At 41.4% G+C, this 22715-nt stretch overlaps 1 protein-coding gene across 16 annotated transcripts in view; it reads right to left on the reverse strand.

The window, feature by feature from the left end:
• nfasca (neurofascin homolog (chicken) a) overlaps positions 1-22715 on the reverse strand; it is a 67600-nt gene that overhangs the window by 22645 nt on the left and 22240 nt on the right. For 12 of the 16 annotated variants that reach the window (XM_078794955.1, XM_078794958.1, XM_078794957.1 and 9 more), the window contains exons 2-10: positions 14682-14730; positions 10827-10983; positions 8574-8591; positions 6837-6942; positions 5184-5380; positions 4970-5092; positions 4583-4753; positions 3164-3211; positions 664-775 (exon numbers count right to left, since the gene is read on the reverse strand). In XM_078794955.1, coding sequence (XP_078651081.1) covers positions 664-775; positions 3164-3211; positions 4583-4753; positions 4970-5092; positions 5184-5380; positions 6837-6942; positions 8574-8591; positions 10827-10920 — 869 coding nt within the window. In that variant the 5' untranslated portion in view covers positions 10921-10983; positions 14682-14730. The remainder of the gene's footprint in view (positions 1-663; positions 776-3163; positions 3212-4582; positions 4754-4969; positions 5093-5183; positions 5381-6836; positions 6943-8573; positions 8592-10826; positions 10984-14681; positions 14731-22715) is intronic. The other 4 variants (XM_078794960.1, XM_078794959.1, XM_078794970.1 and 1 more) reach the window with 2 other exon arrangements.

The raw sequence follows: 22715 nt of genomic DNA on the forward strand, positions 1-22715 counted from the left end.
AAGTATAAATGTGACTATAGTCATGTTTTGTCATGTCTACAGGGCTCTAATAATTCTTTGTTAATTTTAATATGAAAAAAATAATTTGTCTACCCACCAACTATACTGTATGTGGTTTCTTAAGTTTTTATTTTTTGCCGTTTTATTATTATTATTATATTTATTTATTACTGATTGATTTTCTTTATTCTTGATTTGTTTATTTATTTTTCATCTTATTTTGTGCAGAAAAATAAAAAATAAGATATTTGAGAACAGTGGAATGTTTTATCAGAGCTTTTATTGTAGAAAATCGGAACCAAAGCACTGAAAAAGTTTGTATATTTTTCTGTTTTTAATAAATGCGTTTTTTTTTGGAAAACCTGATGTGGCCCAGCCTTGCCCAGACCCTAGCTCCAGTGGCCCCCCTTGAGTTTGAGACTCCTGCCGTACAACAACCGTGACATACAAAAACCGAGGTAATCTAGGTGGTACACAATCACATCCACAACCTTAAAAACTGCTGTGTTGTGTTCACAAAAAACACGTAAAAGAAATGAAAAGTGAAAGTGAAAAATACTCCCGCATCAGAGGCCTAAACCAAACACAGATTGTCCAGATTGTTACATGAAATCCAACTCAAAGTCGTCCATCTTGTGTGTGTGTGTTGTACTATATACTCACAGTCCTGCAGCAATACACTCCAGCAGTAGTTGCTCGTCTCTCAGCACCATTTTGGAACTCTCAGTCCCCAACGGTGAGAGGAAGGTCGGTGTGGACTCGGATACTTTACGGCCTGGAGACCCAGAACAAAACGCATTTAAACACATTCAAAGTTATTCACCATTAAGTTTCTTTACCGGCGTTAAACTTGTACGCCGCTGCCACATAAATACAACACGGCTATTCTGATCATTTCCTATTGGCTGCGCTCCAAGCAAGGCATTGTCTGTTGGGGTCACTGCGGCCAGAAACCGAGTCCAACATCCTCTGGCGTGTCTCACAGGAAGACATTTAGAGACGATAAACAACAACAGGGTCATTGATCTTTTTAATGTTTTTTTTTTTTAAGCCATCAGATAAACTAGCATGCTTTTTCTATAGCTGTTATTCATGCTATATGCTTATTAACCTTACACAGCTTGACTTGTCCGCTGTGCCAAGTTCTGAGCTTTGCCAAAATTAAAACTTTTCCTGGAGAACCTTTGTCCCGCGGGGGGGTTGCTTTTGAGGCTGGAGGCTCTTTTGTACAAGCTAAAACGCACCACGAAATGTCTAACAATAAAGAGCGGACCCAGATCGATAAATAGGGAAAGTAGCCGTTGCCAAGTCTGGAATGTGAGCAGAACCCAAAGTAGTGACTTTGTACACAGATCGTATTCAAAGGGTCAATGGCGTACTTCCAAATACTGCAATAGAGTACATCTCTGCTTTTCACAGGGATTACGTTCAGTAAACTGCGAGTAATGGATACTCACATAAATATGTCTATTTTTGGCACCCGGCTCGCACCTCCCCCTCCGAACCCTTCAGCTATCTTGATGTTGGCGTTCTCCTCCAATTTCGAATCGATATTCCCAATAAAAGTGACTGTTGGTAGCGTATTATTACATTGTATTCAGCTGCAGAACCCTGTCTCTTTAATGGTGACGGAAGCTAACAAGCTAAATGGCGACTGCTCTTATGCCTGCTGTGGGGGTCACCTCCACCGCACTGGAAGTTAGGATACTCCCCTCCACTGCCGGAGAAGCCAAGCCAATCCATATCACATCCTTCCGATTGTATCTTGACTTGTATCCATCTTGCTTTTTGAGGAAGTTTTGATTCTACGTTATTCAATTTTCACTTCATTTCACAACTATGGTGCGTTCAAGAACCAGGAAACAACGCTTACAATCTTACAAAAAAAGCATTACCAATGAAGTATAAAAATAAACATGTCAAAATTGTGGTCGGGCGGCACGGCGGTCAAGTGGTTAGCGCGCAGACCTCACAGCTAGGAGACCAGAGTTCAATTCCACCCTCGGCTATCTCTGTGTGGAGTTTGCATGTTCTCCCCGTACATGCGTGGGTTTTCTCCGGGTACTCCTGTTTCCTCCCACATTCCAAAAAAACATGCTAGGTTAATTAGCGACTCCAAATTGTCCATAGGTATGAATGTGAATGTGAATGGTTGTTTGTCTATATGTGCCCTGTGATTGGCTGGCTGGCAACCAGTCCAGAGTGTACCCCGCCTGTCGCCCGAAGACAGCTGGGATAGGCTCCAGCACCCCCGCGACCCTTGTGAGGAAAAAGCGGTAGAAAATGAATGAATGAAATTGTGGTCTTTTTTTACCAGTACTGTTTTAATGCCTTGCTCAAGGGTTAGTTTTTCTAGCGGAAGGCTGGAAATGTGAATTTCTCTCTGCCCAATCTATCTGTAGGTAAGGTTAAAGACAGGAAAGAGGAAGCAACTGAGGATTAGTGGTTAGAAATGAAAGAAATGATATAATTATGTAATACATTGTCTTAATAAATGATGTTTTGTATACAATAAGTGAATAAAGGAGCACTACCGCTCTCGTCGTCATCTTCCTCACAGAAATGATGTGTTTGTAAGACATTAGAGATGTACTATACTCTCGTTTATGATCTGTATGAGAGAGACATAAGAGTCTTATGGAAGTAAAGCTACAGCCATGGCCAGTGGATGCGACTATTAGAGGGAATCCGCTACGAACATCCATCAGTGGTCACTGATGGCGGTCATACGAGTGCCTTGAATGCGCCAGACGGCGGCCCTGTCACGGGACATCTTCTCCTGAGGGCTCGTCTCGCATCCAGTCACTCCCGCTTAACGCAAACGGAACATATGTTGGAACTTAAGTGTGCGTGTTCCCTCCAGCTACGCTTCATATGATCACAGCACAACCGATGAATCGCCAACTTATTGTCGCAATCTATTTAAATCAAGGATCATTTCAGTTCAAGTCCAGTTCAATGCAAAAGAAACGTTGTATGGTGTGTTTATGGACGTACTTTACGTGTAAACATCAGCAAAGAAGGTACAGTAGTTGATATTCATGTGTACTTGACAAGATTCTGCACGTTAGTGTGTTACATGTCCACTGATTAGCCAGCGGTGGAACATGATTAGTCATGTTACAACTGGACACAAGACGGAACGGTCCAGAACGCGACTCACCACCGTAGGGGTCACTGGCATTGTAAAAGGTGTCGTTATACGGCTCGTCTGAAAACACACACACACACACACACAGAAGCGTGCACACACACACGCACACACACAATGTTGACATACAACAATGTCCGCATACGCCGCACAAGAGGGCGCATTCTCTGCAAATGTGAAAAGGATGCTCATCACTGCGAACATGTCGGTCCCTGGTGGTGTAATGGTACAGCTGCTCCCTTTTCCCTAGGGCTCCCATTTGGCCAGGAATGTCTCTTTACATACCATACTGGCTTTGTGCTGATGGCAAAACGCTATCCCATTATATAGAGACATGCTACACTTAGATACTTTACAATAAAGTACACAACATTACAGTAGTTAATAGCTAGGAACAAACAAACCTACCCAAAGCAACCCGAACCACTACTCATTAGTTCCTCAGTAACTACTCTGAATTCATGTGTCTTAGTTCCCCAGTAACTACTCTACTTATTAGTTCCTCATTAGTTCTTCATTAATTCCTCAGTAACTACTCTACTTATTAGTTCCTCATTAGTTCTTCATTAATTCCTCAGTAACTACTCTACTTATTAGTTCCTCAGTAACTACTCTGAATTCACGTCTTAGTTCGCCAGTAACTACTCTACTTATTAGTTCCTCATTACTTCTTCATTAATTCCTCAGTAACTACTCTGAATCCAAGTGTCTTAGTTCCTCAGTAACGACTCCACTTATTAGTTCCTCAGTAACTACTCTACTTATTAGTTCCTCAGTAACTACTCTACTTATAATTTCCTCCATAACTACTCTGAATCCATGTGTATTAGTTCCTCAGTAACTACTCTACTTAGTAGTTCCTCAGTAACTACTCTGAATTTAAGTGTCTTAGTTCCTCCTTAGTTCTTCATTAATTCCTCAGTAACTACTCTGAATCCACGTGTCTTAGTTCCTCGGGAACTACTCTACTTATTAGTTCCTCATTAGTTCCTCAGTAACTACTCTGAATCCACATGTATTAGTTCCTCAGTAACTACTCTACTTGTTAGTTCCTCAATAACTACTGTACTTATTAGTTCCTCATTAGTTCTTCATTAGTTCCTCAGTAACTACTCTGAATCCACATGTATTAGTTCCTCAGTAACTACTCTATTTACTAGTTACTCAGTAACTACTTATTACGAAGTCTCATGTTGCTAAGGGTATTCAAAACTTGAAAATATACTCATTATAGATAAAAAAAAATTCTATCTACAATTAATTATGAGTTAACTATGGATAACATGTAATTAATCGTGATTAAAAAATGTTAATCGATTGACAGCCCTACTTGTTATATAATGTTGATTTGCATGTCTGATTCTGTGACCCCCCCACCCCCCCACTAGGGTATATGACTTATTTGAGCGTAGCTGTGTGTTGTTCACTCACTGGTAAGAATTTTGAGCGTGAAGGGGTTCTTCTGCTGGATGGTGTGGGTGAAGGGAAAGCGAGCGTTGCAGCTGTAGTCGTCGTTAGCATCGTGGGCCACCACGTTGGAGAAATACAAGTCTCCGTTTAACCCCTTTGACACTCGCTTATCCTGAGGGATCGGACTCATCACTGGGAAGGGAAGACACACACAGGAGGGCTTAGTCATCCAATAATGGGTCATCATAATGACAACAGAAGCTTGGATGGCTGGTCACACGTGTCATATGAGTGTGGACATAAACATGAACGTAGCTAACATGGTTGCCAGGTTTAGGGTATTAAAGTCGATTGGTTGCTAGAGTCCATCTATTGCTTGTATTTGCATGTATAATAACTGCTGCTCACTGCTATTCATCCAGAAGGTGAATGGGGGAGGAAGGCCTGGAGGGGGGTTGCAGGGGAGCACCAAAGCCATGCCTTCAGTCACCACCACCGGGTCCAGCACCTCCTTGGGCCACAGGGGAGCCTCTGGATTGGGGGTGAAAGTAGTAGGAAAAGACATGAATGTGTAGCATTCAAGAATAAAACAGTTTCTAAACGAACATGCTGGTGTTCTTACTGGAGACCCGCAGTAGAATTTTATTGGACAGCGCCACTCCGTGTTCATTGCTGGCAAAACACTGGTACTCTCCTTCATAATCCTCCGGACGTCCTCCGTTACGGAAACCGATTTCCAGGGTTCCCGAGCGTTTCCGCATTGTCACACGGGGATCTTTCCCGATGTTGAAAAACTTCCCGTTCCTTCGCCATGAGAACCTGAGCGGTACAATCAACAAGAAATATTGGCCAGGTGGTTCTGGGTTTCAACTTGAATGGGTTTTCAGGATATACTGGTTTGGAATCAGATATTGACCAGCATCCTGGAACAGCTGTGTTTGACCATGGAGGTACCATCCATACCTAATTGGTTGTCCCTCGTTTATCGTGGTTAATTGGTTCTACACCCAACCCTGATAAGTGAACAGAATATTTTTGTTGTTAGAAAACCTGTTAATAGGGCTGCACGGTGGTCAAGTGGTTAGCGTGCAGACCTCACAGCTAGGAGACCCGGGTTCAATTCCACCTTCATGTTCTCCCCGTGCATGCGTTGTTTTTCCTCCCACATTCCAAAAACATGCTAGGTTAATTAGCGACTCCAAATTGTCAAACATAGGTATGAATGTGAGTGTGAATGGTTGTTTGTCTATATGTGCCCTGTGATTGGCTGTGGGTGGAATTGAACCCGGGTCTCCTAGCTGTGCGGCCTGAGCACTAACCACTCATCACCGTGCAGCCCATTCCAAAAACATGCTAGGTTAATTAGCGACTCCAAATTGTCCATAGTTATGAATGTGAGTGTGAATGGTTGTTTGTCTATATGTGCCCTGTGATTGGCTGGCCACCAGTCCAGGGTGTACCCCGCCTGGGATAGGCTCCAGCACCTTCCGCGACCCTCGTGAGGATAAGCGGTAGAAAATGAATGAAAGCCTTTAAATCACTTTTTAAATGATTAGAGCCCTGCAGACATGAAATAACACCCCTATAGTCACACTTTAAAAGTCTGACATTACTAGTGTGACTCTGTTGGCCATACACTAACTGACTGACTGTTTATTGACTGTTTCCTGTCAAGACGGGTCTACTCAAGGAGCTTTAGTAGTACAGTATTACTATGAAGTATTGAACCAATTGAAGCTGGAGCTGCGTGTGAGAGTTTGAGTTTTTTTTTTAACATGGTAAGACAATGATGCGAGTGAAGTGGAGAAGTATCCCTTTTAATGAGCATGAATAGTCGAGCGATTATCATTATTTCCGCACAATGAGTGTGCTGTGCTGGGAAGGAGAGCCACTACGTGTGCTGTCACTGCTTCACTGTGGGCTTGTGTAACCGGGTGCACAAGAATGTGTGTTACCGTGTCCAGCTGAGCCAAAGTAAACAATGCTCCACTGTCCTCAACTGGTCACCAGTGATGTAACCATCGGGGACACTGTGTGTACGTGTGTGTGTGTGTTTGTATTAGTGTTCCAGTGTGATGAAACTATTTGTGAGGCTTGCCACAGGACATGTCCACATGAATGCGGGAATTTCAGAAAGACAGATTTTTCTATGCGTTGTGGCCCCCGTTCGCAAAACCCACCAGTCCCAGTTCAAGACTCGGTCGAGTCCTGCATTAGTACAATTAGTAGCCTCTTTTCATCCCGTTTGTGACCTTTGTGTGTGTGCGTTGCTTACATTGGCACCGGGTTGCCCTTGGCCTCGCACTCGATGATGATGTTATCTCTGGGGTCCACAATGTAGTCCTTCACTGACTGCTTGGTTATAGTCGGGGGCTGTTTCACTGGGGGGGGGGGGAAATATAAAATATGTCAATTCATTATGTTTTCTTTGCTATTATATTTGTGATATTTTTGTGCTCTTTACTGTGTTTGCTATTTGTACCTTATTTTATTTTATTATACTATTTTACATCGTAGCATTACCTTATTTTCTTGAACCCTGCATGCCCCCGTGTTTTATCCATCCATTTATCCATCCATCCATCATCCATCCATCGTCAATGGAAGTCATCGATGTTGTTTTTATCATTCAGTGTTCTAGTTAGATCCATCCATCATCCATCCATCCATCCATCCATCCATCCATCCATCCTCAATGGAAGTCATCAATGTTGTTTTTATCATTCAGTGTTCTGGTTAGATATATCTATCTATTCATCCATCCATCCATCCATCCATCCATCTTCAAAGAAGTCATCAATGTTTGTATCATTTGGTGTTCTGGTTAGATCTATCTATCTATTCATCCATCCATCCACCCATCCATCCATCCATCCTCAATGGAAGTCATCAATGTTGTTTTTATCATTCAGTGTTCTGGTTAGATCTATCCATCCATCCATCCACCCATCCATCCATCCTCAATGGAAGTCATCAATGTTGTTTTTATCATTCAGTGTTCTGGTTAGATCTATCTGTCCATCCATCCATCCTACCACCCATCCATCCATCCATCCATCCTCAATGGAAGTCATCAATGTTGTTTTTATCATTCAGTGTTCTGGTTAGATATATCTATCTATTCATCCATCCATCCATCCATCCATCCATTCATCCATCCATCCATCCATCCATCCATCTTCAAAGAAGTCATCAATGTTTGTATCATTTGGTGTTCTGGTTATATCTATCTATCTATTCATCCATCCATCCACCCATCCATCCATCCATCCATCCATCCATCCATCCATCCTCAATGGAAGTCATCAATGTTGTTTTTATCATTCAGTGTTCTGGTTAGATCTATCCATCCTTCCATTCATCCATCCATCCATCCATCCATCCATCCATCCATCCTCAATGGAAGTCATCAATGTTGTTTTTATCATTCAGTGTTCTGGTTAGATCTATCCATCCTTCCATTCATCCATCCACTCATCCTCAATGGAAGTCATCAATGTTGTTTTTATCATTCAGTGTTCTAGTTAGCAGTCAGTCTGAATGTAAACATGGTGATCAAATAGTCAATAGTATAATCAATCCAGTTTTTACAGTACCAAAATAGTCATTTAGCCTGACATCAATAACAAGTGAATACACCATGGTGTCCACCTTCCCCGCTGTGTTCAGTCCACTATCCATATTTATTTGTTTCTCTCGCTCGCCAAGTCCCGCAGGGTTGAAAAATCCAACACACACTTCCTCCACACAAACCATCAAGCGAGAGAATTGAAAAAGTGGACAAGACGAGGGAATCCCTGCCTCTTCTTTTTTTAACTGCAGCTTTACCGGCTAATCTCATCCACTGTGGAAATGGCTGGTATTGTACATAAACGGCATTCCGCTCGATTCAAACATAAAAAAAAAAGAAAAATAAGATATGCCTATATTAGTCCCACAAGGGGAACTTGTACCCACAGTTACATATGTACAATATTCCAGTGTGACTGATATGTTAACAGGAAAGACTTACGTTCTGCCAGGATCTTTGCTGTTAGTCCACGGTAAAGCAGCAGGGAGACACAAAGTGTGGGGAGATTGTTACGAGGCTGTTAATCATACAAGGTTACACTCATACACAGGTGGTCCTCGGGTTACGATGCCCCTTATATTCCGGATGCCCTTCCTGACCAATACCGATGATGCTTACTAGTGGAGATTCAGGTTTTTAATGAATTTATGGGACCATGAAACACCGTAACCTGAGGACAACCTGTACGTTAGTACTCATAGGTTAGCCTTATTAGGTTCCTATTTATTAGGTTCCTATTCCTATTGTCTAAACTAGACAGGTTTCTGCCATGGTGATTGATAACTTACCTGTTTGTAGTTTTCATATTATGAGCAAAAAGAAAAAAGACAAAAAAATTGTCAATATGGACACCAAACAATGAAAAATATAAACTATTATTCAGAAAAGACACACATGCACATATTCCGACCTGCTGTGTCAACTGGTTCAAGGTTACGCCAAGTTGAGTTTGAGTTGAGGAAGCAAGCCTGCTAGAAGGCCTGACCTGGTGTTTATTTTAAACATCATAGTGTGAACACGCTACCATCGGCTAACAATCACCTTTTGTCTTCACGTCAAATCATTTCTGCAGTGAACAAGGAAATGAAGAAAGTGTGTGTATATATGTGTGTGTGTGTGTGGTTGCGGGAAAGTGTGTGTTCTGCGGGCTTGTGTAGAAAGCGCCCATCAATACGGAGTCAAGAGTGCACTTTTGTGGGAGGATGATAAGGAAGAGAGGGGGGAGGGGCTTCTCTCTCAGGCTATTGAACCAGATAATCCGCACACCGTGGAAAATGTGGCCAACATATCAATAGGGATTATATTATAGCTATTAGAGTTGCATATATTCGCACATTTTTATCTTTTTTTTGTGGGGAAACCCACCATTTTTTCTTCAAAATCCCATAATTAGACCTTTGATCAAACTTGACGCTTACACACTAATATACATGCAAAATTATACTATTTTGTACTAATTTATAACCCGTAAGGTATGCTGGGAATTCCCCAAAGGACACCTCCCCAACATGAAGTTACCCAGCATGCCTTGCGGGGTATAAATCTGTATAAAATAGTATTGTTTTGCATTTCTATTAGTGTATTTCGATAGCCTGCTTAGCATGTAGGGTGCAGTTACAGTGTGTTATTATTATTATTATTGTGTTATTTTTGGTTGCACTGTGAGTGAGGGAGGTTTGGCTATTTTGTGTTGTGTGAGTATGTATAGTATGGAATGGTAATGGTTTAATTTCATTTGAACATGCATCAGATTACAATTGAATGCATCCCATAATCAGTTCCCAGTTCCACATGTCCGAAAGGAGTAGGAAGAAGCAAAGCTTATTAAATCCTACCCCTCCATCTGGTACTTTTACAATCAGTAACTGTTACATTTGTACACTTCCTGCTTTCCTAATATAATTTAAGTATATTTTTTATTTATTTTCTAAATTTTTATTTTTTTTATTTAATTTAATTGTTTGTTTTTTTTGTTATGTACCAAAGTATGAGGTGATACAAGGTGATGTGGGTGTTTAATTACTAATATTTTTGTCATTTGCGGGGGCCTGAGACCACACCCCCCATGAATAGTGAGGATAAAGAAAGTATGTGTGATTTATCAACGTATACAGTCATGGCCACCAGCTCCTATTCACGTTATTTTGACTAACTCGATCAGCTCTTTGGAGGGTATTTGGGATGGGAATAAAATCCGATCTCCCATGATCAGTTCATCAATGTGCAAATCCAGAGGTCACGCTGGGTTATGAGGGAATTACCCAATGTCCTCTGTTGGCAGGTGCTTTGTGGATTTCAGACCAACAGAACACCACAGGTCAGTGTCAGAGTGACACGGCACCATGGGGGGGGGGTCAAAAAAAAAAATGCCATGCAGCATTTGTGTGTGCACGTGGCAGGTGTCCTTGGAGCTTCAGTGAAAAACAGCCTTCATTATAAAATTGCACATCCCCACAATAAAAAGAGTGTATTTGATGAGAAGGACATTAATGAATGGGGAAAAATGTGATACCGATATCAAAAGATATCGCATTTTTATGCTGATATCGGACAACCCTATTAAAAAGAAATGTTATTTCCTGTGTACTAAATTAGTACACATTCTATGCTGGGAAAATACATGTAAAAGGTAAAAAAAACACAGAATAATAATAATAATATTAATAATAATATCATAATTATTGAGTAACTTACGGTCTTGCGGGACTTCGATTGTCGCACTCTCGTGCCATAGCAGCAGCTGTAACGACATTAAGGCCAAGGCCGCACGCCCGCCCTGCCTCAACATCTCTCCCCCTCTGATTGGCCGCTCTCACCACTCGACGCGTCTCCTGTCAGTCACGCTGACGACCTGTGAAAAAGAGACGCAGATGGTTAGCAAGTAGCTGCGTGTGCGTACAGTTGATGCCGCGTGTGTGCGGCCTACATTTCCTGATGTGTCCACATGTGGCAACCTAGACCCCCGGGGGTTAGTCGCTTTCGAACTGACTCGGCAGCATCTGTACATGAAAGCCGAGCCAGGTGTGTGTGCTGACCGTCACATCAGGACCACCTGTCTTCGGTTAATCTCTGTCCCTCATGCCACCCCCCCCCCCCCACATACTGGGATCAATTACCAGCTCTGCATGACGTCACACTGAAGCTCAAAGCTACTGATTACGGCTTACAACCCAATTAAAAAAACATTTTATCCACAGAAACTACTTATACTCAATTGTTGGATAATGATTAATTAATTATTCTGAATAATCATTTATTCTAATTCATTCATTCATTAATTTTCTACTGCTTATCTTCACGAGAGTTGTGGGGGGTGCTGGAGCCTATCCCGGCTGTCTTCGGGCGAGTTGCCAGAGTTTTGGAATGTGGGAGGAAACCGGAATACTCTGAGAAAACCCATGCATGCACAGGGAGAACATGCAAACTCCACACAGAGATGGTGGAATTGAACTCAGGTATTCTAGCTGTGAGGTCTGTGCGCTAACCACTCCAACACCGTGCAGCCCCCATTTATTTTAATGATTTTATTCTTTTATTATTACGATCTAACAGTCTGGAAAAGGTTATAAAGCCATTTCTAAAGATTTGGGACCCCAGCAAACCACAGTGAGAGCCATTATCCACAAATGGCGAAAACACGGAACAGTGAACCCTCCCAGGAATGGCCGGCCAAACAACATAGACAAACAACCATTCACTTCACAAACTCCACACAGAGATGGCCAAGGGTGGAATTGAACTTGAGTCTCCTAGCTGCGAGGTCTGTGCGCTAACCACTCGCCCACCATGCACCCCCCATTTATTTTAATGATTTTATTCTTTTATTATTACGATCTAACAGTCTGGAAAAGGTTATAAAGCCATTTCTAAAGATTTTGGACCCCAGCAAACCACAGTGAGAGCCATTATCCACAAATGGCGAAAACACGGAACAGTGAATCCTCCCAGGAATGGCCGGCCAAACAACATAGACAAACAACCATTCACTTCACAAACTCCACTCAGAGATGGCCAAGGGTGGAATTGAACTTGAGTCCCCTAGCTGCGACGTCTGTGCGCTAACCACTCGACCACCCATTTATTTTAATGATTGTATTCTTTTATTATTGAGATCTATCAGTCTGGAAAAGGTTATAAAGCCATTTCTAAAGATTTGGGACTCCAGCAAACCACAGTGAGAGCCATTATCCACAAACGGCAAAAACACGGAACAGTGAACCAAAATGACCCCGAGAGCGCGACGATCAGAGGTCACAAAAGAACCCACAACCACATTCCAAAAAAAACGGCAGGCCTCACTTGCCTCAGTTAAGGCTCATGACTTGTTCATGACTCCACTATGAGTACCTTAATAATCAAAAGTTACATTTAAAACTGCATTGTGTGTTCAGTTGCGTTGTCATTGACTAATATTGAAATGGTTGCATGATCTCAAACATTAAATTGCGACAAACATGCACATGAATAATAAATCCGGAAAGGGGCAAGCACTTTATTCACACCACTGTATACATAATGTAACACAAAGCACATCAATCGCAGACCCGTTTCCTCACAGAGGGACACAGCAGCTTTTCCGCCTGAAGGCAAGAATAACCTAAAACCTGCCAAGCTATTATACACCAACCATCTGGTGGCATGTCAATCAATACACACACGGCAATTAAATAGGGAAAACCGCCCCTTGGGATCTACGGACGCAACCATTGGCTGGCAGAAGGTGACAAATCTCACAGGTGCCGATCGGGATGAACTGTACGTGTTCACACATGAACGAGGACACGCCCTCGTGCTCATACACAAACGCGTACAAGTGCTCATTTCTCTGCAGGCCAGCTGTTGTGAAGCCTAAATACTCTGCTCCGCATTTCGGCTCATTACTGAAGCAACTGGGGAATTGGAACAGAATTCCAGCAGGAATGTTACGAGGAAAAGAAATAAAGATTTAAAGCAATGTCCGTGTGAGTGGGAATGAGTGGGATGTTCACAAATAGGTCATTGTTTGTCTCCACTCGCTACACACGCTAATGCATTATTAATGATAGCACAGTGGATCAACACACTATGGTCAGTGTTTTTCTGTTTACTTCCATATTTTGCCTCGGTTTGCGTACATGACTTGGTTAGCATACAATATGGTGAGTGTTATTATTCTACAACTGTCTTCGTAAAGTATTGTCACCACAAAATGTCCTTATTGGGAGCTGATTAGCTTGCTGCTAAAATTGATATCAGAACTCGTCTATGACATGATCAGCGGTTGACTGTGTAGTTCTTTGCTACCTCCAATTCCGTGTGGAAGTGGTACGTTTTGGGATTCTTACTTTGCCGTTCTTCCCCACTCTGTTTGAAATCCTTAAGTTAAATACTTAAAATAAATAATAAAATTTGAAGACCAACTAGGTAGCATCGTAGCATGCTATGTGTTAAGCCTGCGCATTAACAATGATAGAAGTGTCAATGATGTAAAAAAACATATTTATAAAATCAAAAACAGTTTTTTTATGCTCTAATTATGAATATATTCAAATTATTCATATTGAATCCGGCTGCACGGCGGTCGAGTGGTTAGCGCGGTCGTGGGTTCTTTTGTGACCCCTCATCGTCATGCTCTCAGGGTCATTTTGGTTGGCCGGCCATTCCTGGGAGGGTTCGCTGTTACGTGTTTTCGCCATTTGTGGATAATGGCTCTCACTGTGGTTTGCTGGGGTCCCAAATCTTTTTAATAAATGGCTTTATAACCTTTTCCAGACTGTGATTGTGACATCAATGTATTTTTGTATCATCAAAACAGATGTTAATCTTGTTATTTTCATTATTATGACCATTCGTGTTCTCGACCTGAATTGCTTGGATGGATTGCGGTCACTCGTCTTTCTTGCCTATCTTGCAGTCAATTTACCAGTTTCACTAAGTATCGTTTTCACTAGATCGATTCTACGGATCTTAGAATAACAGTATGGGGTTTTCATTCCAGGGCTAAATAAGCAGCGATCGCTCCTCACTCGTCTTTTATTTTGCATTGTGTGCGGTATATACAGTAGCTGTCAGGGACAATCGCTGACCGTTAACAAAAAACATTTTTTATAGTACTCATCACAACAAATATGTCCATATAACATATAAAAGTTACATGCACATGTAGGCCAATTATGCAAATGAGATGATATCACCCCCCCCCCCCCTCACAGTTAAGAGCGCTGCCCTGTGGGAAGCAGTGAATATACCAGAAGCATTAGCACGTGCACTTCCCCCTCAGCCATTTCCCTGACCTCTATATGCCCTCAAAGCCAACATCACAGATCCAGTAAACAGTCCAGCCATCACACACAATTACCCTCAGCAGGCTGGTGGCTGGTGGGAGTGATGCATTCAGGTACACACAAGTAAATACCGTATTTGCAACCAAGACAAACCTTTTGCCAAATTTGTATTTGAAGCGTTTCACGCAGGAGCATAAAAATGTATAAAAATACGTATGACAGCTAAAGTCACTCTTCCCTTACATCAGGCACACTTTTGGGGGTGTAAGGCTAGGATCAGACTTACCTAATGCTGGGGAGGTCACAAATGTTTCGTCCGTGACCAATATTTGGACCTGATGAGACAGAAAAGTCAAACATTGTAAAGACACAAGACACATAGAATAAATACAGTATACACAGTATATACAGTAATCCCTCATTTATCACAGTTAATTGGTTAGAAATCCGACTGTGATAAGTGAATTTCTGCAAAGTATAATTCCTTATTTATAAATTGAATATTTTCGTACAAAACCTGTATACAGCCTTTTAAATAATTTCTTTAACATTATTAGAGCCGGGCTGCATGGTGGTTAGCGCGCAGACCTCACAGCTAGAAGACCCGAGTTCAATCCCGCCCTCGGCCATCTCTGCGTGGGTTTTTTTCCGGGTACTGCGGTTTCCTCCCACATTCCAAAAACATGCTAGGTTATGTAACTGCCGACTCCAAATTGTCCATAGGTATGAATGTGAGTGTGAATGGTTGTTTGTCTATATGTGCCCTGTGATTGGCTGGCCACCAGTCCAGGGTGTACCCCGCCTCTCGCCCGAAGACAGCTGGGATAGGCTCCAGCACCCCCGCGACCCTCTTGAGGATAAGTGGTGGAAAATGAATGAATGAATTATTAGAGCCCTCTAGACATGAGATAACAGCCCTACAATCACTTTTACACTCATATTAGCCAATACAAAGAACAAAATCTATTTAAGACATTAATAAAACAGGTACTAGTGTGTTTTGCACACTAGCATTGGGGTGTCGGGTGGCGTTAGCGTTCCGTGGGTCATAGCCTCAGCCGTAACACGTGTTATTTGTATTATTGTTATGATTGTACCTCAAACCTGCAATACGGAGGTCAAGACTGGGACTTGTGTCCCAGAAAGATCAATACAATAACATTACTGACACCTAGTGACCACTGTAGAATATTACATATCGCAATGTCAATGCATCTTCAAGTATGGTAATGCTTTAAAAATGCTTACTTAGGCAAAACATATGCAACATTTGCTTAAATATGCATATTTCTGAGTAATAATAGGCCATATTCAACCACAAATACGGATGATATATTCATGAATATATTTTTAGAAGCCATGAAATTCTTTTGGGGTGCGCGGGATTGTTTCCTCATTATGCTCTGTTAGGACAAACACAGGAAGACAAAAGCTGGAGCAGACAAGAGCAACACAAGCGCCTCAGGACTGTCTGCAACTCTGTTGTTTCTCTAACTGACGCCGTGCTTTCAAACAGCTCGTCTCTTCGCCATCCGCTGCCCTTAGGATCACAAGATGCTCTTCCGCTATCTCTTTTTGTCCTTCTTGGCTGTGGTACGCTTGTACACACACACACAAAAACACACACACACACACACAATAACACAGCATGCCTGGAGGACTGTGAAAAAAACCTTGAATACTATATAGGCGCATATTTGGCAACACCTCAAGGCCCCGTTCATCAGCTCCTTGTTACTCCTGTGCAGAAACACAACGTTTCCACCAGTTTATACAGGTGTGGATTACCAAACATATTAAATCGGCATATTAAAAATTCATTTTCTTTCAAAACCCAACCTACTCATCACTACTCCTGATTCCCTGTCATGACTAAGGAGTTGAGTTCCAACCACATAACTGCAGTCTGTCACATACTAAACATGTGGAGATGACATGTTTAACTGGGTTAAGTGTATCGCCAAAGGGTACAGGAGTTTATTTGCCCCACTTGAGGAGTAAGTAATGTGTATGAGTCAGGCAGGAATGGGTAACGCTGCAAACGCACATTACACTCATTCGCTACCAAAGATGTATTTGGACGTTTTTCAACAGAAACGCCTCATCCCGTTTTTTATGTTGTTTTGCACAAGAGGCCAAAAGAGGTGCACACAATACATGTTTAGGGTAGTTTGATGCCGTAAAAACGTCCACAAGGTTGCAAAAGTGTATATTTCCCTTGTAAGGCCGGGCTCACATCGAATACGTTGTGGCGCCGCTATGGCTCCATTGAAACCGATTCCCTGAGATTCCCTGTTTTTGGACGCCGGAGAACTCATATTATATTATCATCATATCAATACAATAAATTAATAATAGTTACAGTGACTATCAACATTGTACACCCAAAGAACAAACAACAATATTCATTCATTTTATACCACTTATCCTAACAAGGGTAGCGGGGGTGCTGGAGCCTATCCCAGCTGTCTTCAGGCGAGAGGCGGGGTACACCCTGGACTGGTCGCCAGCCAGCCAATCACACGGCACATATAGACAAACAACCATTCACACTCACATTCATACCTATGGACAATTTGGAGTCGCTAATTAACCTAGCATGTTTTTGGAATGTGGGAGGAAACCAGAGTACCCGGAGAAAACCCACACATGCACGGGGAAAACATGCAAACTCCACACAGGTGGGATTGAACTCGGGTCTCCTAGCTGTGAGGTCTGCGCGCTAACCACTCGACCGCCGTGCAGCCCAATATAAAGTAATTAAACGTTATTTCGTAATAATAAACATGAAAAAAGATATGTTTTTGGACTTCATTCATTGTATGAAGTCAAAGGCACCAACACCCCCCCCCCCCCGCCCCCAGATAGCAGGCTCCCGTGTGTAACTGTCCATTTGTGCTTCAATGCAATATGAAAAGTAAACACATAAACACAGAATAAAGAGTGTACTGAATTCTCCACAGTCTCCATTAAACATTCCCGTTTACACTCCTGGGACAATGAATGCACTTTTACGTACGAGCGTGGACAGTCCAGTCTGTCACCTGCTTCTCCCTGCTGACCCGAAACAGGGCACGTCCTAATGAGCGTCCCAAAGGCCACCGCTGTGGGCTTTTAACGCACACACACACATACACACACACATACAGAAATAAATGGGGCTTACACACAAAAAGGTCACAGGTTCCACGCTAAAGTGGTTGCGGGGGACGTGACATCATTTTCACGGTACAGATGTCTTTTAAAAGAGTTGCCATAACAACCGCTCTTGAAAGCGGGTGAGATAATTGGGAAAAATGTAGGGGGTGCGAGGCTTGGTGTTTGTAGGAAATGAAATATATTGGGTTTTTTTTTTTTTTTGCTGAAGAGATGTCAGAAAGGATATTCTGACCTTCAGCAGTTCAAAAATGTTTGTATACCAAGTAAAATGATGAAAGATATGACAGTATAAAGGTGTAAAAAGGTATTACTTTATTTACTTCACATGAGGCTTCAATGGCATCTCAGCATCATTACTTAGGACAATTGAAAGATGGATTACAGTCGTCCCTCTGAGGCTCCGTCATCACTTCCTGTCCTCCACACATATGTTCACCCACCACTAAGGTACCCTAGGGAACACATTTAATGTGACATACATAAGCAGGAGTTTTATTTCTGTCTTAAATGGCTTATTTACTCTTGTTATGTCGACTATACTGAATAATACGAGTGTAAAGCCGCCATTATGATACATTGATGAGACAATAGCCACCGCAGGAAGAATGCTGTCCAGAAAAAAAACAAGGATAATCTAATATATGCCTTATTTTCTTTGACTATATCTACTATATTGGGTAATAAATTTGGTAATACAAACGTAAAGGTGACTAAAGTGGTGCCTTGGTTAACATCATGAATCGGTTCCAGAAGGCCTCAAACCAAAACAGACTCTTAACCAAAGCAAATTTTCCAAAAATGTTAACACACACATATCATTTTTCCCTAGTTTTTTTTTTTTTTTAAAAAGAACCGCACACAACACCAATTAACAAACCAACACAAAATAAAGACATTACTCTGATGCAACAACAATTTGTAAAAATATCAACATTGTAGTACCAATAAACCTTGTTGTGTGAAATCGGGCGACGGGCGAACGCAGTCCGAGGCAAAATTTTCGCTAACATTTTGGATGTTAATTTAAAAAACATGCAAACCAGAGCAGATGTTAACCAAGGTACCACTGCATAGGGGTGTTATTTCATGTCTTGAAGGCTCTAATAATGTTAAATACTACATAATATATAACTACAATAAGATTCCATTTATTAATATTGAATCCAACTTTTTAGAAATTCACTTATCGCGGTCGGGAACCAATTAACAGCGATAAAGGAGACACAAAGGCAGTCTACAGCGTGTTACGGAAATCTACTTCCTTCTTGTAGAATTATATCAATTTTTTGATATCCCTTGGTTAACAAAGTGTCCCTCAGTTTACCCTCAGCTCAGGAGAAGCAGACCGAGTGCCAAACAAGGCAGTGTCAGGTTGCAAAAGCAGCAAACTGTGCAGCTCGCATCCTCTGGGGAAGGTGTGATTAGGAGACAAGGAACGAGGATGGAGGGGTGCTGACTGAGTGAGCGGTTGCCAGGCAATATATGTGTGTGTGTGGACGTGGACGTGGATGTGGATGTCATGCTTGGAAGGAGTTGTAGTTCAATGATGCTGACTGACCTACTTTTAATCAAAAGACAGAAACAACAAATGGAAAGAATGTTGTGCAAGAGAAGGAGAGGAGAGAAAGAAGAAGAAGACAGGGATGGGCAAGTGAGAGGCATAAAAAATTCATACATACTGTACATTTAGCTGGAGTGACAAATCATATGTCAGTTAAGTGGCCTATCATTCCATTCCGGATCACAAAGAAACTGAAACCATTCACTTACTATACAGTCAGTGTTCAGAATCCATAATTCGTTCATAATATCAATATGACCATCTATAATAAGCAACAGTAGACGTGCTGAATGAGCCCAGTTGATCATTTCCCTGATGGTATCAGTCATACTTTGCAATACTTGTACAGATGTTTGTGCCACATACAAATGTGCCGCTTTCCAAATTGTATCATTGGATCTTTATTTGTGAGTTTATGAAGTCGAACAGGTCCTATATGTTAAAAATGTACAGTACGTCTCGGTTTATGTCTTGTTGTGTCGTTACAGTGACACACTGAGTTATATCGCATGATTGCTGATTCATGGTATTATGGTATTTGTAGTCAAAACATTTTGAAATACAAGCGGTATGTAGTATTCTGGTCGCTAGGTCGCAGTTAGGACATTAGCTTCCATGACTTTACCTTAACACTGCATGTAATCAGCCATGACACGTCCCATGTCATTCTCCTCCCATTTGGTGTGGAAGTGGTAGGTTTTGGGCTTCTTAAATTTAGAAGAAATACACTCAAGACTAACTGGTTAGTCTAGTAGCTCAGCTGTATTAAATCCCTGCAGCATATGAGTTGTGCAATGTGCTGTAAACAATGAATATTAGGAGTGTAAAGTACTATGGGGATGTTATTTCAGGTCCAGAGGGCTCTGATAATGTTAATACCCGAATTTAGAAAGTCAACAATCATGTTTTCTATGCTCTAACTATGCAAGTATTCCATTTCTTGACACTAAATCCTATTCCCGAAGATTAATTTAATGCGGTCAAATAAATGAGTGATGCATTTCTAATTAAACCCCATTAATTATCAATATCAATATATTCAACCGGCTATTTTTATACTTGAAAAGTCATTTTACTTGCATGCAGAAGCAAATAAAGCTCAACTTCATTCATAAAAATGCTGTCACTCCAGAGATGTCACTTTGACGTGACTCAATAGGAGCATTCATTTAACGATTCTATTCTTTCACCAGGCTTTGAAGTCATTCTAAGTCATTCTAAGTCATTTAAATGGCATCATATCCACAGAGATGAAAAAAAACCCGTCACACATCATCCAGCAAACCTAGCAGATCACACAGCCAGCATCATTACATGTCATCAAAAATCACCCCGAGGTCCGGACCAAGAACGGATCACGCGCTCAAAACGGGAATCATAAGAAGCAGGACACCCCAATCAATTTGCTGCCCCCGTCAGTTTCAAGCCATCAGCACCACAAATGCATGGACGGGGAGGGGAGGCTGGGGGATGGAGAGCCAACGGGTTAAAAAGACAAGAAAATATCACAGAATAAACCAGACAAAGAGAGCGTGGTGTGATTGGACGGGAAGAGAGGAAGAGCAGATGATGCGACTACGACAGGTTCAGAACCTCCAGAATTGGCACAAAGCTGAAAAACAGTGAATACATATTGGAAGAATAACGCCAATTAGAACAGGCAGCCTTCCTTTCACACAGTAAAGACCTTCAACCCGTAAATAATTCATTGACTTTTGTGCTTTGATCCTTAGACGTTGATGATTTCCACACAGTTTGCAGCTGAGCCTCTCGCTTTGTCTGCTTTCCACATGGACAGAACAAAGAACATTCCTCCTGAAAATACCCCCAAAATCTCTCGCTGACATCCAAATCACTGCAGATGCGAGCCGCCCTCACCTTTGTCGTGACATGACATATTCATGACAAACAAAGAGAGCATTTAGCGATGCCTTCAGGCACACTGCTGACAGTAAAAGCCACCCCATTACGGTCCAACAGATGGTTATCCCTCATTTACTGTATATCCTGTCACGTATGACAACATTGCATCCATATTAATAAAATGTTATATTTAAATGTATGTTTTATTCACATTGACATATGATCATATCATATGATTCTAGTATGGCCGCCATGTGTGCAAAAATAAATGGAAAGCTGCATGCTGGCAATGTTTCTGTCATTCCATTCTCCTACCCCCCCCACTCACTGCAAACACACCGTTCATTCATTTCCTCTTCTTTTCATATTATGGCCCTCTATTTTCCATCAAAGTAGCCATATGTCCATCTGAGCACCCCCACTTCTACAATGTGGGTCAGCGTACAACCTCATTAGCACATCTGGATTTCTCCTCGTGCTCCTCCACCCCCCGCCAATACGCCTCGATATCATTTCTTCTTCAACTACAATCTCCCTTCGCCACCTCCACTCCTTACTGTCCAATGAAAAACGCCCCGAGTCAGCAGGGCTCCCTAGCAACAGTGCCACCGGGGGAGGATGGATGAAAGTGGGGAGAAATAAAAAGGAGGGCAAAATGAAGGGGGGGGGGGTGTAAGGGAGAACACCATTGGGGAGAAGGTTGAGACTGGAGGTCTTTTAGCTATTATCAAAGCCATGTGAGTGTGTGTGTGTGTGTGTGTGTTAAAAATGCCAAACAGGAAGAATATAGGCCTGCTCAACACAAATGTATACTGTGTATAAAATCATAATGACATTGGGCCACCTGCTAAATGTTATGATGTTACTCAATAATGCATGTCAAAATTACACTTACTTTAATTGTATATATAGATTTTCATTTTATTGTTATTGTGTCTTATATGTTGTATTTTTTCATGTATTATTGTCAATATAAGTAAGTACAAAACACATTGAAAGACAAAGGTATAGTGTATTCTATCCACTAGTGATGTTCCATTACTTCGGTACGAGGTACATTATTTAAAAAAAAAAAATGTAAATAAAAAAATGTAAAAAAAACTTAAACTGTATTATTATATTATTGTGGAAAGCAGGAAGTGAACAAATTAACAAAACAGTTAAAAACAGTTACTGATTGTAAAAGTACCAGATGGAGGGGTAGGATTTAATAAGCTTTGCTTCTTCCTACTCCTTTTGGACATGTGGAACTGGGAACTGATTATGGGATGCACTCAATTGTAATCTGATGCATGCTGAAATGAAATAAAACCATTACTATTACCATTATTGAGACATGATATTAGATTACTATCGCACTCCATGAAGTCAGCCATGGCATGTCAGACGTGATAGAGTGACAAGAAGTTGCCCTCCTATTCTGTGTGGAAGTGGTAAGCTTTTGCCGTCTTTGTCTTTATTCCCCACTCTGCTTTAAATCCTTTTTTAAGTTTAGAATACAAAAAATAAACAAGTTAGCTTGCTAATGGTTAAAGCCATTTGTAAACAAAGAATAATTGAGATGTTCTTTAACAATGATAAAAATTGTATTTAGAAAGTCATAAACAGATTTTCTATGCTGTAACTATTTATGTTGAATCCTGCTTTGTAGAAATTCACCAAAAAGAACATGAAAGAGTTGTGGAAAGTTATATAAGTCATTAGAATCATGGCTTCTGCTAGCTAAAAATGGCACCA

This window comes from Doryrhamphus excisus, linkage group LG11 (assembly GCF_037039965.1).
Source record: "Doryrhamphus excisus strain RoL-2023G ecotype Guam linkage group LG11, RoL_Dexc_Guam_v1.1, whole genome shotgun sequence".
Lineage (NCBI taxonomy): Eukaryota > Metazoa > Chordata > Actinopteri > Syngnathiformes > Syngnathidae > Doryrhamphus > Doryrhamphus excisus.